General features: G+C 34.9%; 1 protein-coding gene across 1 annotated transcript in view; it reads left to right on the top strand.

The window, feature by feature from the left end:
* Window positions 1-15,790, top strand: part of BRF1 (BRF1 general transcription factor IIIB subunit) — a 156,501-nt gene that overhangs the window by 70,016 nt on the left and 70,695 nt on the right. Inside the window, 3 exon segments of the mRNA XM_020991270.2 lie at window positions 2,169-2,318; window positions 7,182-7,275; window positions 10,315-10,441. Of these exon segments, the coding sequence (XP_020846929.1) occupies window positions 2,169-2,318; window positions 7,182-7,275; window positions 10,315-10,441 (371 nt within the window).

The raw sequence follows: 15,790 nt of genomic DNA on the forward strand, positions 1-15,790 counted from the left end.
GTATAAATTTATGTTGCTTGAATATATTTGTTATAAGGGATATCTTTTATTTTTAGGGGGAATAGGTGTTGAGGGAGAATTGGATATGTATTGAAAGGGTTGCCAGAAAATAATAAGAAAATATTAATGAAAAAATATGCAGAAGAAAACACAAGGAAGTTGAGAAGGAACACAGACAAATAGAGTAGTGTTGATATACAGCATGGAGAGTCAGGAAACCTTAGTTTGAATAAACATTGGCTGTGTACCTCCAGGTAAGTCATTTGACCTCTTTCAGGTTCAGATTTCTTATATTTAAAATGAAGGTAATAATAGCAGCCATCTCGTAAGGTTGTTGTCAGGATCAAATGAAATCATATATGTAAAGTGCTTTACAAACCTTAAAACACTATATAAATATTGCTATGTTATAAAATAAACTTGATAATGATGTGATAAATTTAGTGTACACTTCAACAAAAACTGAAGTTAAACACAATGTAGATGCATGATAGTTTTAAATTCTGTTCTTTTGTATACTAAATGTTGGTTAAGTTTAAGTTTATAAACTAGAGAAAATTTAAAAATAAAACTTTAAAAAGTTAAAGAAAAAGGTTCATTCTCTAAGCCACAGGAGATTTTATTCAATTGTACTATTAATACGTAGTGACATTTTTGTGCTACATAGGAAGTTTGTCTTCAGATGCACAGAATATTTTCGTATATACTCTTTTGGTTATTTTTTTTCCTCTGAATTGATCTATGTATGTTGTCCATTGAACATCATTGTTAATTATCTATTTGTATTTTGATTTAAGAATTTTTTTGAAATTTTTTTATATAGGTAATTATAATCTCTTAAATTGCCACCAGTAATTGGAAATACAATGAACTGTGAATGGGACACTGAGATAAAAATAGCAGCGTGTTATATACTGGTCTTGGGACCATAAAAGAGGTTAAAAAGACCTTGGAGATCTCTTGGCCAAATCCACCAAAGAAGATACTGAAGCAAGTTTTTTATGTAGCCAGTGCTTAAAGACTTCCAGTTATGGGAATGTAATATCTGAGTCAGCCTTAATCCATTGTTGAACAGTTCTAATCATTAGGAAGATTTTCTTCATATTGAGTTGAAATCTACCTCCCTAATATTTATGCTACTGATTGGTCCTAATTTTGCCTTCCAGCATCAAGCAGAACAATCTTATCCTTCTGCTACATAATGGTTCTTCTTCAGATATTTCAAGAACATGACATTCCCCTTAATTTTTCTCCATACTGAGCAACCTTCTACAAATCCTCTTATGGCATGGTTAATAGTCTTTATTATGTCAGTTGCCCTCCTGTGAACATGTTTTAATTTGTCAATGTGCAGTATAAAATGGGGTGCCCAGAAGTGAAAATAACTCTAGATGTGGTCTGACAAAGACAGAAGTATAGTGGATCTATTGATTGCTTTGCTCTATAGAGTATTTCTCTTAAAATTATATTAGCTTTTTTTTGCTGCCACATTGCATTATTCTTTAAGTGTATAGTCCACCAGAATCCCCAAATCTTTCTGCGTCCTAGTCATGCCTACTTCATCTTATAGTTGTATATCTGATATTTTGAACCAAATGCAGAACTTTGCATTTATTGCTGATTAAATTTCACCTTGCTATCTTTTGCTCACAAATCCAGCCTGCCAAGATCTTTTTGAATCATACTGTCATACAACACGTAAGCATTCCTCTTGATTTTATACCGTCTGCAAATTTGATATATTTTCATCTAAATTATTGATTAAAGGGACGGCTAAGTGGCACAGTGGATAGAACACCGGAGTCAGGAAAACCTGAATTCGAATCCGGCTTCAGACACTTGACACTTACTAGGTGTGTAACCCTGGGCAAGTCACCTAACCCCATTGCCTAACTCCCCCCCCAAAAAAATTATTGATTAAACAACGTGATGTCAAAGACAAGTCCCTAAGATACTCCTTTGGAAGACTCATTCTAGGTTAATATTAATCTGTTAATCACTTTGGATTTTGTCATTTAACCAGTCTGGCCTCAAAGCATTCCATGGCCTTATTTACATGTGCTTTAGGGAAATAATAAAACATGAGGCCAGTGACACAAAAACATATTCTCTATGCTGGTATTGAGTGTGTGTGTTTTATTTTTGTTTTTTGTTTGTTTTTTAAATAGATCCGTGTCTGTACATTCCTCGCTTTGCGCATATGCTGGAGTTTGGAGAAAAGAACCATGAGGTATCCATGACAGCCCTGAGACTACTTCAGAGAATGAAGAGAGACTGGATGCACACAGGGCGCCGACCCTCAGGCCTCTGTGGAGCAGGTATTTGGTCCAGAGAATGAATTGTAAATGTTAGCGCAGTTCCAGTGGCTAGCACCTAACCATGTAGGAAATTCAGAGGAGAGAGCAGAACCTACAGGGGGCTGCTACAGCGTCCTCTTTCTGGGAAGGCTGTCTAGGTAGCCTCAGTTATAGGAAAAACGTGTGGGAAATGTATGTTAACAAAGATCCATTTTGACAATATGAAGTTAGTTCTGTAAAACTCACTTTTTTCCCAAAAAATTTTAAAAGTTTTAAATGTACCTCCTTGCTAATCCTTTGAGACAACGTCCCCTTTCTCTGTTGGCTCTTCCTTTTCCCCTGACCTCTTTATTCTTTGCCTCTTGTAAAGAAAGTAAGACATGTAGGAAACTAAGAATTGAGCTTCAAGGTGAGAGAACCTGGGAAGTAACCTTGAAGTGTGAGGGAGGTAGAAATGGGGTGTTTTTCTTTTTCTTCTCAGGAGGGTCTTGAAACCATTCTACTACAGGTGGTCTTACCATTAAATGTATATGCTTTAAAAAGAAATCCCACTTGTCTATTTATCTAGTTGTAATGACAAAATGCCAAGAAAACCCCATGGACAGTTTGGGCATGATATGGTCCACAGGATCACAGAGTCAGACACGACCGAATGACTGAACAACAATTACAGAAACCATACAACTGAATTTCTTACTCTTCCAATATTGTTAGTATAAAAAAGTGCATAAGAGTTTTCCTATGCCTTAAATCCTAGGGAAGCTGTCATAGCTTTTTTGTGTCATTGAATGCCAAAAAAGTTATTCACATTCCTCTGGCTAACTGTATATAACAGTTTAGAGATAACTGGAGCTATTCCTCATTCAATATTTTAAAGAATATTATCTACTTAAATCTTACTTTGATAATGTCTCATGGCAAGGAGGTGACACTGTCTTCTCAAAGTCCAGACTAGGAGAATTCTAGGTTTTCATTTCCTTTTAAATTTTTTTTAACGAATTTAATAGTTATCAAGAAACACAAATATTCCAGTATACAAAGAATCATATGTGAAACCATGAACCTCTGTTATGGCCAGTCAGTTTTTTGAAAGTGTATTAAATTGAATAACATAGTAATGAAATTTCTTTGATTGTGCCCTCTTATGAACTTATTTTGGTTTTCTTATGTGTATTTTTAGTGTTTTTGGTTTTTTGGGGTTTTTTGTTTTGTTTTGTTTTGTTTTTTGTCTAGGCAGTGGGGTTAAGTGACTTGCCCAGGGTCACACATCTAGTAAGTGGTATGTGTCTGAGGTCCGATTTGAACTCAGGTCCTCCTGACTCCAGGGCTTGTGCTCTAGCCACTGTACCACCTAGTTGCCCCCTTTTTGATGTCTTATTGATTTTTTTTCTTTTACATCTGTTACAGTGACTCACTCTCCCCAACTTCCCTTAAAAGCCCTCTCTCGTTACAAATAAATATAGTTAAGCAAAACAAATCCATGTATATCGGCCATATCTGAAAGTGAATGTTTCATTTTGTATCTGTGATCCCATCACCTTTCTGCTGAGAGATGGGAGGCATGTATTTCACTGAAGTATTGATTAGTTTGTGCATTGATCAGGCTTCTCAAGTCTTGCAAAGTTATTTTCCTTTACATTATTGATACATCATATAAATTATTCTCCTCTTATTTTGCTCTCAGTGAGTTCATACAAAACTTTCCAAATTTCCTTGTATTCTTAAGAGTCATAATATTTCTGTCAGGTTTTTTCCAAGCTGTTCAAATTCTGTGGTATCTAAGAACCAGCCTAGCTTATAGACAAGTTTATCACTTGAAGGTTGACCAAGAGAAGAAAATTTTATTTTTGGCCACAGTAACTCAGGAAATGGTCTAAGGTACAGAGAGGTTGGAACATGTAGTAGAATGAGGAGTACTCTAATTAAATCATGGATTTTTTTGAAATATTGAAAAAGCTTAGAAATCATAGACTACTTAATTATTCATATAGCTGAACAGGAGTAAAAAAAGATATGCTGGGTTTATGTCTTATCCTAGAACATTTAAGAGTATTTTCTGAAGAATATAATGATATGACTTCAGACTATGTAGCTCTTGGAATTGGAACTACAACCAGTATAACTGTCTAGCTTTAGATATTCTGTAGTGGCTTGGATTCTCCCTGCTTCCAATGAGTATGTTCAGAAGCAGCATTTAATCTTGTCGTCATTGGTGTCAAATTCAAATATAAATGGTTACCACCAAATTGTACATCCTTGTGGGCTTCATATTGACTTTGAAAAACCACATATGGTCAATCCTCAACTTTCATAGGGGTAACATTCCTAGAAAATGGCGTGAAAGTAAAAAACGTGAATGTTGATACATTGAACCGATGGGAAATAGGAGGTTAGCTTTCTGCGACCACCAACAACTATAATCTTTCTCTAGAGATTGCTGGAAGTACACTTTTCCCACATACAGTTCTTTATAACAAAGCATTAATTCTGATACTGTGCACTTTTCCTAACACAATAACCATGAAATAACCCATAAAATGTAGTATACAAAATAAAATTGGTAACATTTTTGCTTGTTAGTAATTCCTGTGACTAGAATTCTGTAATCTCTTGTACTAACATCTCAATTAAAAACCAACAACAGACACTGTTCACTTTTCATAATACATGAACTCAAAACTAAAACATTTTTTAATCTGCAGCTTAACCTTTCACTGTCAGACAGTGGTATGAGCACTTTACACTATATAGTACACTGAGATATAAACCTCTGTAAATTGGCTGCCTTCAGAAAACCAAGGGAAAAGTTAGTGGAACTTTAGTTGCTGCTATTGGAAGATGCCGAGACTGGCGAGGTTTTGACATCATGTCTAACACTGGCCTTCATGGCTGGTAGCTGGCATTGGAGGTAGTGAAAGATGCACTGGTTTGAAATAAACTGTCATCAATGTGTGCTTCAGTGTGCCATTTGAGATCTTTAAGAGTATCCTAACCAATAGAGCTGCAGACATTCTTTCATGAAGTTTATTTAACGCCTTTATTTTCTAACTAAAGCAGCATCGCTAACTTTGCATACTTGGACTTAGAGCCCAAAGTACTTGGATTATGCTATGGGGGCATAATTGCAACACAAAACTTGAATTTTAAAGGCAAACGATGAAAATAAGCAATGAATGCATGGGGAACTCTTTGCAATGATAGGGTGAACAAGACCAGAGACGTGCCTACTAGAATACCAGCTTCTCCACGAACTTGTACACATTGCACCTCTAATTTTTTTCTCTACTGCACTTAGCTCTGAATGTGCATGGTTGCCAATGTGAAAGTGAAAATGAGGTTACTAATCAAATCATGCAAATTCTTGAAGTCTCAAAAGTTTAAATGCTGGAATGTTTAGGATTGACTGTATTAATACTACTTATGTCTGATTGTGCTTTTATTTATTTTGTTGAATATTTCCCAATTAAATTTTAATCTGTTCTTGGCAACACCTGGAAGTACTGTGAGTTTCATGGGCCTCTGTTTGACAGCTTTTTTCTAGACCACTATAGTATTCAATTATGTAGGATAGTTATTCTAGACTATACTTTTATAGTATTCTAGGGTATCTCCAGTTTTTGTTTTAGCTGCCATGAATTATCAAGATAAAATTCCTTTGAACTCAAGTTTTACAAAATGTGTTTGTAATATAAATTATATTTGACACACTTTTATTATGTATCTAATATATGCCTGTTAGTATGCTGACTCTTTATTACAGGAGACAATTTTGTCTAAACTAAGTTTAGAAAAGTTACAGTTTTGGCCCTTATACAATTTAGAGTCTATTAGGGGGTTAAGATAACCAAAAAAATTGTAATTATAATAATGCATGTTAGGTTAAAAGAGGCATAAACAAATTTCTGTGTGAGATTCCAAAGATGGAAAGTTATCATAGTACTTTTGGGGACTCAGGTATTGAATGTTGAAGACCCCAAAGAATAGAAATTCCTGCTTTGGTATTTGTTGAAGGAGTAAATTACTGACTGAGGACTTTAGTAATAGAATAATATTAGATTTAGAATTAAAGGACCTGAGTTTGAATCCCATCTCTCTTACTTTCTAGCTTTATGACCTTGGCCAAGTCTCTTTTTTCTTTTCTGATTTTTGGTTTCCTTTTCTCTAAAAATATAGTGGTTAGACTAGATCAAGGGTAGGTAACCTGCAGCCTCAAGGCCACATGTGCCCCTCTAGGTCCTCAAGTGTGGCCCTTTGACATCTCCTTAATAAAAGGATTTGTTCTGTAAAAGTTGGACTCAGTCAAAAGGCCACACCCAAGGACCTAGAAGGCCACATGTGGCCTCGAGGCCACAGGTTCCTCACCCCTGGACTATAGATAGTGCCTGAAGTCTCTTTAAACCCTAAGACCTATAATTTATGTTTTGTGTTTGGAAGCAAAATCTCAAAAGGGTTGATTTTGGCCATCCTGTGTTTGTACAAAGCTGTGTACATAAGCTTCTTCCAGGGTTTTATAGTAATAATAGTTAACATTTATGTAGTACTTTGAAGTTTGCAAAGTGCTTTACATATATACTGGTTCATTTGATCCTCAAAACTCCGTGAATTAAGTGTTATTCTCATATTTATAGATGAAAAACTGAATCTTAAATGACTTATTCAAGATCACACAGCTAATACAGTGTCTGGGTCAGAATTCAAACCACTCTTCCTGACTCCAAGTGCACCATCGTATTCACTTCCACCACTTATTCCTGTTCAGTGTTCTATCTGTACTCTGCCTAGTTAGATATCTGTGGATTGCCTGTGTATAATGTGTAGCCTGAATGTTTCTTAATTTTTAATTACTTCATAGTTTTACCAAGATTTTCCTTATTCATTTTGTAGCACTTCTAGTTGCAGCAAGAATGCATGATTTCCGACGAACTGTTAAAGAGGTTATCCGAGTGGTTAAAGTTTGTGAATCTACATTAAGGAAGAGGTAGGTCTGGTTTGAAGTTGCATACATAATTTAATGTGTTTCAGAGTTCTTTTTGCATAGGAATGTTGGAAATAACCTCTGGTAAACAAATAGACACAGTAAGTTAGACAGATTCAGGATGAGTGAAGCAGTTGAAACCTTTAATATGCTTCCTGCAGGAGGCGGGTGAGGAACTCCAGAGGAGCACACACACTACAGAAGTGAGAGCAAATCTTATATCCCTATTCCTGGCCACAAGCCCCTCCTAGCTGACTGTCGTTGGTAGAAGTCAACATAGGTCACAGACTTCCCTGAAATGCCTACCACATTTTCTCCTAGGTATGTGGCAATACTCCTTCTTTACACATAAAATGGCATCTTAACCCCACCCCAAGGCAGAGAAGCTAGTATTCATGAGCCTATTACACATGGACACTCTAAGTAGAGCTTAACCTTTGTCCTACTTCCAGCCTCTTTAATCAAACAACCAGTTTCACCCACTTTTAGCTGGTTCTTGAATCTCCTGACCCAGAGATACTTTCCTCTCTATTTCCTTATGTGGAAATATAATAGTTTCTTACTTCTCATAAGGAGTTTGATAGAGAAAAGGTTTTTTCTTCAGAATGTTCATTCCTCATGCCATTTTTATGGAGTTCTTGATACTTTGGAAGATACAGAATGGAAAAAGCACAGTTGCTTCTCAGTAAATGCTTGTTGGTTGATTACAGTTAAATTGGGGATATAAAATACACACACACACACACACACACACACACACACACACACACACACGAAAACTATAATAAAACATTGATATAGTTTGAAATGAATCTCAACTATCATGAAGGGATAAGAGGTGATAGGAAAAAGAGCCTGTCATGGAAATCTCTCTAGATTAAATTTCTTTAGGTCCTTCAACGGATCTTTGTGGGATATGGTTTCCTGGTCACTCTTCTTTGGACCCGATTTAACTTCTATTAAAAAATGGTGCCTGGAATAGAACACAACACCATTCTCCAGATGTGATCTGACTGGGGCACAATACAGTAGGACTATCACTTTTCTTATTCTTACTATGCCTTTTTTTTTCAATACTTCACACAAGTTCATGCTGAGCACGTTATTTACTCAAATCTCTGGGCTTCTTTCATGCAAACTGCTATCTAGCTTTATCTCCCTTACCGTCCACTTTTGCAGTTAATTTTTTTGAAAAGCTAATTGCAGGATTTTACTCATTCCTATTAAACTTTATCATATATATTAGACTCAGCCCATTTGTCCCATCTTCTCAGATTTTTTTCAGATTCTTCTAGCTCATGCCACTGGCTAATTTGAGAACCATCCGTCTAAGCTTTCCTTTAAGTGATTAATCAGAATGTTGAACAAAGTAGGGTTGGAAACAATACAGCCCTATGGGAGGTAGTCTTCAGTATATTCTCTGCCCACTACTCACATTTGGCTTTAAAGTGTGTTTCACCAATTATCTTGTGCACCATTATGGTGAGTTCATCTTTTGTAGAACTATAACATTTTTGAGCTAGAAGACCTATTGAATTCCAGTTGCTGATTTTTCTAGTTGTTTATATTATCTCTTGTTCTTTCCCTATAACTTCCAAGTTGACTTTCTTATTTTATTAAAAGTTCATGATCATAGGAAAGTATTTTCCACATAAGCCTTGAGTGAGATACAAATCTGAAAAGTCTTATTTAATTCCCAACAGCCAGGAAACAGACATAAAAGGATTGTTTAGCCATTAACCTTTAATAAAAATGGAACTCTAACTGAGGTCATCTCTTTTTTCTATTTAGCTTGACACTTTGTAGGTAAACAGGACATAATAATTAATGGGTCCAATTTGCTATGTAATAGCTAGGGCTAAATTGAGGAAACCAATGTATTTTTTGAAAACAGAGGACATGGTAAAAATTGAGTGCAGAGTCATTTCACTGAAGAAACTTGTAAGAGTTTTTGAGTCATATTTTGAATTGGAATATTAAAGGAGTCATTCCTATTTAATTAAAATGAAAATGTTATTTTCTTTGACAAGATAAATGTGGCAGTTGAATCACTTGCCAACCTATAATTACTCCCATATTTATTATGAATTTTTAAAACTTGACTGATATTTTCAGTTGAAATTATGTCATGTGTCAATTGGAAGTAAAAAATGAGAATTATTTGGGCTTCTTATATTTGATTATTAAGATATAACATCTTTCAATAAGCGTTTTAAGAAGTACTATAAATGTAAATTGGCTAAATATGGTCTTATTTTGACAGAGGGTTACTGCTTCTTAGTAGTCACATATATAGCACCATAATACACTATGAGTAGGGCAGGGATATTGGTTTTGGCAGAGGAATTGTCAGACTTGAACAGTTCCTCTCCTAGGGCTTTACTTGCAGTTTCTGTACTCTGTCTGGGGGCATTTGTATGAAGGAAGGTTGCGCGTGTATAGATGTTTGCCCTTTGATATTGAAAAGTCACCTGTTCTTTTCTTCGTTATGAATTTGTAGAATAGCAAGTTGGCAGGATATGTCAAAGGAAAATGTTGATAATGGTTATATTTAATGGACACGGATTTGTGTAAGGAAAATGCTATTTACTTTATTGAGCCACTTGTAAATTTAACTTTTTTATGTTGATTTCTTGGTGAATTCATTATTTTATTAGGCCCTTCCATATTATAACTCCTTTGTATCTTTTGTCCCCTATAATTCTTGTTTAAGCCTTTCCATATATGTACCATAGGGTATCTATCTATCAGTGTTCTGGCCAAAGAAGGAATCTATCCTTTGGGTTGTTTTAGTCTTTTGAGGAGACTATTGAAGTGCTTGGATGTCCGTCTGTGGTCTCTCATTCTTGCTAAATAAACAGCCTTTTTTTTGGGGGGGGGGTCAGGGATTCTATGATCATATCTTTTATGTCACTTCTCATATAAATCATTACAGGTAATGTGCATTATGTTTTTGCCCATCATGGATGAAATTGGGCGACAACTTTAAAATGTTATTTTCCAAGGGGAAGCAGGTTTCAGTTTCACTTTGCATGCTTTTAGGCTTACAGAATTTGAGGATACACCTACCAGTCAGCTGACCATAGATGAATTTATGAAGATTGATTTGGAAGGCGAATGTGACCCACCTTCTTTCACAGCTGGGCAAAGAAAGTTGAAAATAAAACAGGTAAAATAAAAGTCATATCTTTCCTGTTATTTAATGATTTAGCTTGAATAGCAAAAAATATGCAAAACAATAACAACAACAGTAATGATACCTATATAATATTTTAATCTTTTCAAAGTGTTTTTAACCTATTATAATAGAACTGATAAAGTACCTAAGGTAATATTCAAACACAATTTTAATGTAGTTTGGAAGAAAAGAATCTTGTCAACATACATTGATGGTAAATTCCAAAGACATCATTCTCAGGCAGCTTTCTCATATTCTTTTTCTGCCAAATCACTATTACTATAATGATTAAAATGGTCTCTTCCTTTATATTTTCATTTTGGGAAGAATGGCTTTGACACAAGCTAGCTGTGTGATTTTGAATTTGTGAAGTGAAGGTAATAATACTCGGACATTTTTTGTAAGGAACCTTACAGATGTAATGCTTTGTAAATCTTAAAATGGTATATAAATGTGAACCATCATCATCATCATCATCCTTATTATCCATCTTATTATTATCTAGCAAGTTGTTTTGGCTTTGACTTTCTGTCACTGCCTTTCACGAAAAAAGAAGTCAGTGTCACTGCTGATTTAAAAAAAGAGCTCTTTTTGAAGTACAAATAACTGGTTGGTATTCTTACCTAAATTACTTAACAAAGTTACAAGATGTGTATTGCAGTCGATAGAGTGCTGGACATGGAGTCAAGAAGATCTAAGTTCCAATATGGCCTCAAAACACTAGCTGTATGACCTTGGACAAGTCATTTAACTTGTCTACTTCAGTTTCCTCTTCTGCAAAATGGAGATAATAATAGTACCTACCTCTTACAGTTGTTGGGAGGATAGAATGAAATGATTGTAAACCTTAAAAAGCTATATAAATGTTAGTTGCTATTATTCCTATGTATACATATAAATGCTAGTTGTTTTTGTTATTGTCACATTTTCAAATATCTTTGAGTAGTTTAAACTGAAAATTATTTTATAGAATCCTACCCCTTGAGGATAAAATAACTTGAAGAATGTTGGGATTTCATTGAGCAAGTCAGATAAAGGAGACTCACAACTTTATCTTCCTTGACTTTTCTCTCCCTCCCTTGCTGCTCTTTCCAATAAGTTGGCAAGTCTTGCTTTTTCTACAGCTATTACATCCTTCACTTCAATCCATGTCTTGCTATTCACCCAGCTACTACACAGACCTGTGTCACCTCTCACCTGGACTATTACAATGGCTACCTAATTGTCCTTCTTACAAGTCTTTCACCACTCCAAGGCATCCTCCTCACAGCTGCCAAGTCTAGGTTTGGCCATGTTACTCTCCCCTAATCAACTAGTTCCAGTGGTTCCCTGTTGCCTCTCCAATCTAATAAAAATTACCCCTCTATTTGGCTTTTGAAGTTCTTCACAATCTGGCTCAAATTTATATGTTCAACATTACTTTGCATTATTCCTTTTCCATTATCTAGCCAAACTGGTCTTCTTGCTGTTTCTTATACACAGCAACAAATAAACAAACAAATAAATGAATGAATAAATTAAGTCGTGCTCTTTATGGTAGATAATTATATATATATATATATATATATACATATATAGACACACACACACACACAAATATAGAGAGGGGCATGTGTGTGTGTGTGTGTGTGTGTAGCATGTCTACCATACAGAGACAACATGACGTCATGGTTAGAGTACTGTTCTTGGAGTTAGTAGGACTGGGGACATCCTCAGGGACTTATTAATTGTATGACCTTGAAGAAGTTACTTAACTTCTCTGTCCTTTGTTTCCTCATCTGAAAAACTGGGAACTTAATGACCACTAAATTCCTTCCAGATCTGTGATCCTATAAGCTTTTGTGCCTTTTTACTGACTACTCTCTCATCCCTATTCTCCTCAACTCTACCTTGTCTACCTTTTGCCCTCTGGAATTCCTGTTCCATAGTGAACAAATTTCCTTTCATCTTTGATCTTTCTTCTCTCATACTCCTTTCATCCGCTAGACCTTACCAAGATAAAGCTCTCTATTGAAGACACTATTTTGCCTTCATCTTCAGCATTGACTTTGCCTTCACCTATATCCCTCAACACACTAGTCCTACAGTGATAGTCAGAATGCTCCTTGTTTCCTCTTGCCTCATTCAACAACCTCTCTTCCTTTGAAATCCATGCTATAAAAAATTTTTTCCCAGTCCAGGTTGTGGTGAGTGGTTTATTCTGGCCCCCAGGTCATTATCTTCCTTTCTCAAGGAGTTTAATACCTGGCTCACCATCTTCTTCTCCTCCTGAATTCCTGCCCTTATTTGTACTAGTAGAATTTAGTATCCACTTAGATGCTGTCTTAAGCTACCCTCCCACAGTTCTTCAGTCTCTTTAAATCCTATAATGTTTTGCTTCATACTATTACCTCAGCCACACATAATCACAGTCATACACAGTCATCATTACTCCTAAGTGTCATACTTCCCTAATTAAATATTCTGACATTTCTCTATCTGACCATAAGCTCCTATCATTCCATTGCTCCCTATGCCTCATCCCTCCTAAATACGTATTTTTTAAAAAGTATTATTTATTTTATCATTCATTTTTTAAAAAGTTTTGAGTTGCACATTCTGTCTCTTCCCTGTCAACACCCCCATTCATTGAAAAGGAAAGCAATATGATGTCAGTTATATGTGTAAAATCATGCAGAACATATTTCCATAATAATAATATTATTTTCATAATAGCCCAAAAGGAAAGCAAGAAAAATGAAGAAAGTGAAAAAATTGTGCTTCAATTTTCAATCTCAAACTTTATTGTTTCTCTTTTTTCATCATGAATTGTTTGGAATTATCTTAGATCATTGTATTAATCACAGTAGCTAATTCTTTCACAGTTGATCGTCGTTACAGTATTGCTGTTACTATGTACAATGTTCTCCTCGTTCTGCTCACTTCATTTTGCATTAATTCATATACGTCTCAGGTTTTTCTGAAACCATCCACCCCATCGTTTCTTATGGCACAGTAGTATTCCATCATAGTCATATACCATAAACTTGTTCAGCCATTCCCAGTTGATAGGTTATCCCCTCACTTTCTAATTCTTTGCTATCACAAAAAGAGCTGTTATAAATATTTTTGTACATTTACATCCTTTTCCTTTGAGGGTATCTCTTTGGGATGTGGAGCTAGTAGTGGTATTGCTGGGTCAAAGGGTATGCACTTTAAAACTTTAAAGTCCTTTGGGCATAGTTCAAAATTGTCTCCAGAATGGTTGGATCAGTTCACAACTCTACCAGTAGTGCATCCCTTCCAGCGTTTGTCATGTTCCTTTTCTGTCTTATTAGCCAATCTGATAGGTATGAGGTAGTACTTCAGCATTGTTTTAATTTGCATTTCTCTAATCAATAGTTATACAGAGAATTTTTTCATATGATTATAAATAGCTCTGATTTCTTCTGAAAACTGCCTGTTCATATCCTTTGACCATTTATCAACTGAGGAATGACTCATGTTCTTATAAATCTGACTCGGTTCTCTGTATATTTGAGAGATGAGGCCTTTATCAGAGAAACTTCCAAGATTTTTCCTAGTTTCCTGCTTTCTTCCTAACCTTGGCTATATTGGTTTTCTTTCTGCAATCCCCTTTTAATTTAATGTAATCAGAATTACCCATTTTACATCCTGTAATGCTCTCTACCTATTATTTGGTCATACATTCTTTTTATTCATAGGTCCGACAGGTAATCTATTCCATGACCCCCTAATTTTATGATATCACCCTTTATGTCTAAAGCATGTACATATTTTGACCTTATCTTGGTATATGGTGAGATGTTGGTCTATTCCTAGTTCCTGCCTAACTGCTTTATAGTTTTCCCAGCAGTTTTTGTCAGATAGTGAGTTCTTGTCCCAAAAGCTGATATCTTTAACTTTATCAAACACTTGATTACTATGCTCATTACCTACTGTGTTTTGTGTACCTAATCTATTCTACCTATCCACCATTCTGTCTCTTAGTACCAGATTTTTTTCATGATTCCCACTTTGTGATACAGTTTGAGATCTGGAACTGCTAGGGTACCTTCCTTCACATTCTTTTTTCATTAATTCTTGATATTCTTGATCTTTTGTTCTTCCAGATGAATTCTGTTATTCTTTCTAGCTCTGTAAAATAGTTTTTTGGTCATTTGATTGGTATGGCACTGCATAAACAAATTAACTAAGAAATGTCATTTTTATTATATTAGCTTGACCTACCTATGAGCAATTAATATTTTTCCAGTTGTTCAGATCTGATTTTATTAGTGTGAAAAGTATTTTATAATTTGTCTATATAATTCCTGGGTTTGTCTCGGCAAGTAAAGTCCCACATATTTCATGTTGTCTACAGTTATTTTAAATGGAATTTCTCTTTCTAACTCTTGCTACTGGACTTTCTTAATAATATATAGAAATGCTGATGATTTATGTGAGTTTATCTTATATCTTGCAGTTTTGCTAAAGTTGTTAATTATTTCAACTAATTTTTGAATTGATTCTCTAAGATTTTCCAAGTATATCATCATACATCTGCAAAGAGTGAAAATTTTGTTTCCTCATTGCCTAGTCTATAATTCCTTTCATCCCTTTTTCTTGTCTTATTGCTATAGCTAGCATTTCTGCTACAATAACAGGGGTGATAATGGGCATCCTTGCTTCACTTCTGATCTTACTGGGAAAGCTTCTAGTGTATCTCCAGTGCAGATACTGCTTGCTTATGATGGTTTTAGTTAAATACTACTTATTATTTTAAGGAATGCTCCATATGTTCCTATACTTTCTAATGTTTTTAATAGGAATGAATTTTGTATTTTGTCAAGCTTTTTCTGCATTTATTGAGGTTATCGTATAATTTTTTTGGTTTCGTTCTTGATGTCAATTATACTGATAGTTTTCCTAATACTGAACTAACCCTTCATTCCTGGCATTAATCACACTTTTTCAGTACTGTATGATTTATTGCTCTAATCTCCTTGCTAGTATTTTATTTAAAGTTTTGTATCAATATTCATTAGGGCAATTAGTCTATAGTTTTCTTTCTCTATTTTTACTCTTTCTGGTTTAAGTAAAGCCCAGAATTTTATTTGACAAAAAGATTATTTGAACAATTAAAGAAGTAATAATGTCAAAAAGATTTACTAAGAGTTCAGGAATGTTAAAATTATTCTAATATTCCTTCATGTGTTAGAGGAAGGAGGTATGTTTCGTCCCATAAAAATGCATTGTAGGCCCTATTGAGGTATTAAGGGAGTAATTTTGGCTGGCAGATAGTTAGCAGTTAAGCATAGCAAAAGGCTTCTCAAAGGTCCAAAATTTGTATCTAAAATA

Source organism: Phascolarctos cinereus, unplaced genomic scaffold, assembly GCF_003287225.1.
Source record: "Phascolarctos cinereus isolate Bilbo 61053 unplaced genomic scaffold, phaCin_HiC Scaffold_2;HRSCAF=192, whole genome shotgun sequence".
Classification (NCBI taxonomy): Eukaryota; Metazoa; Chordata; class Mammalia; order Diprotodontia; family Phascolarctidae; genus Phascolarctos; species Phascolarctos cinereus.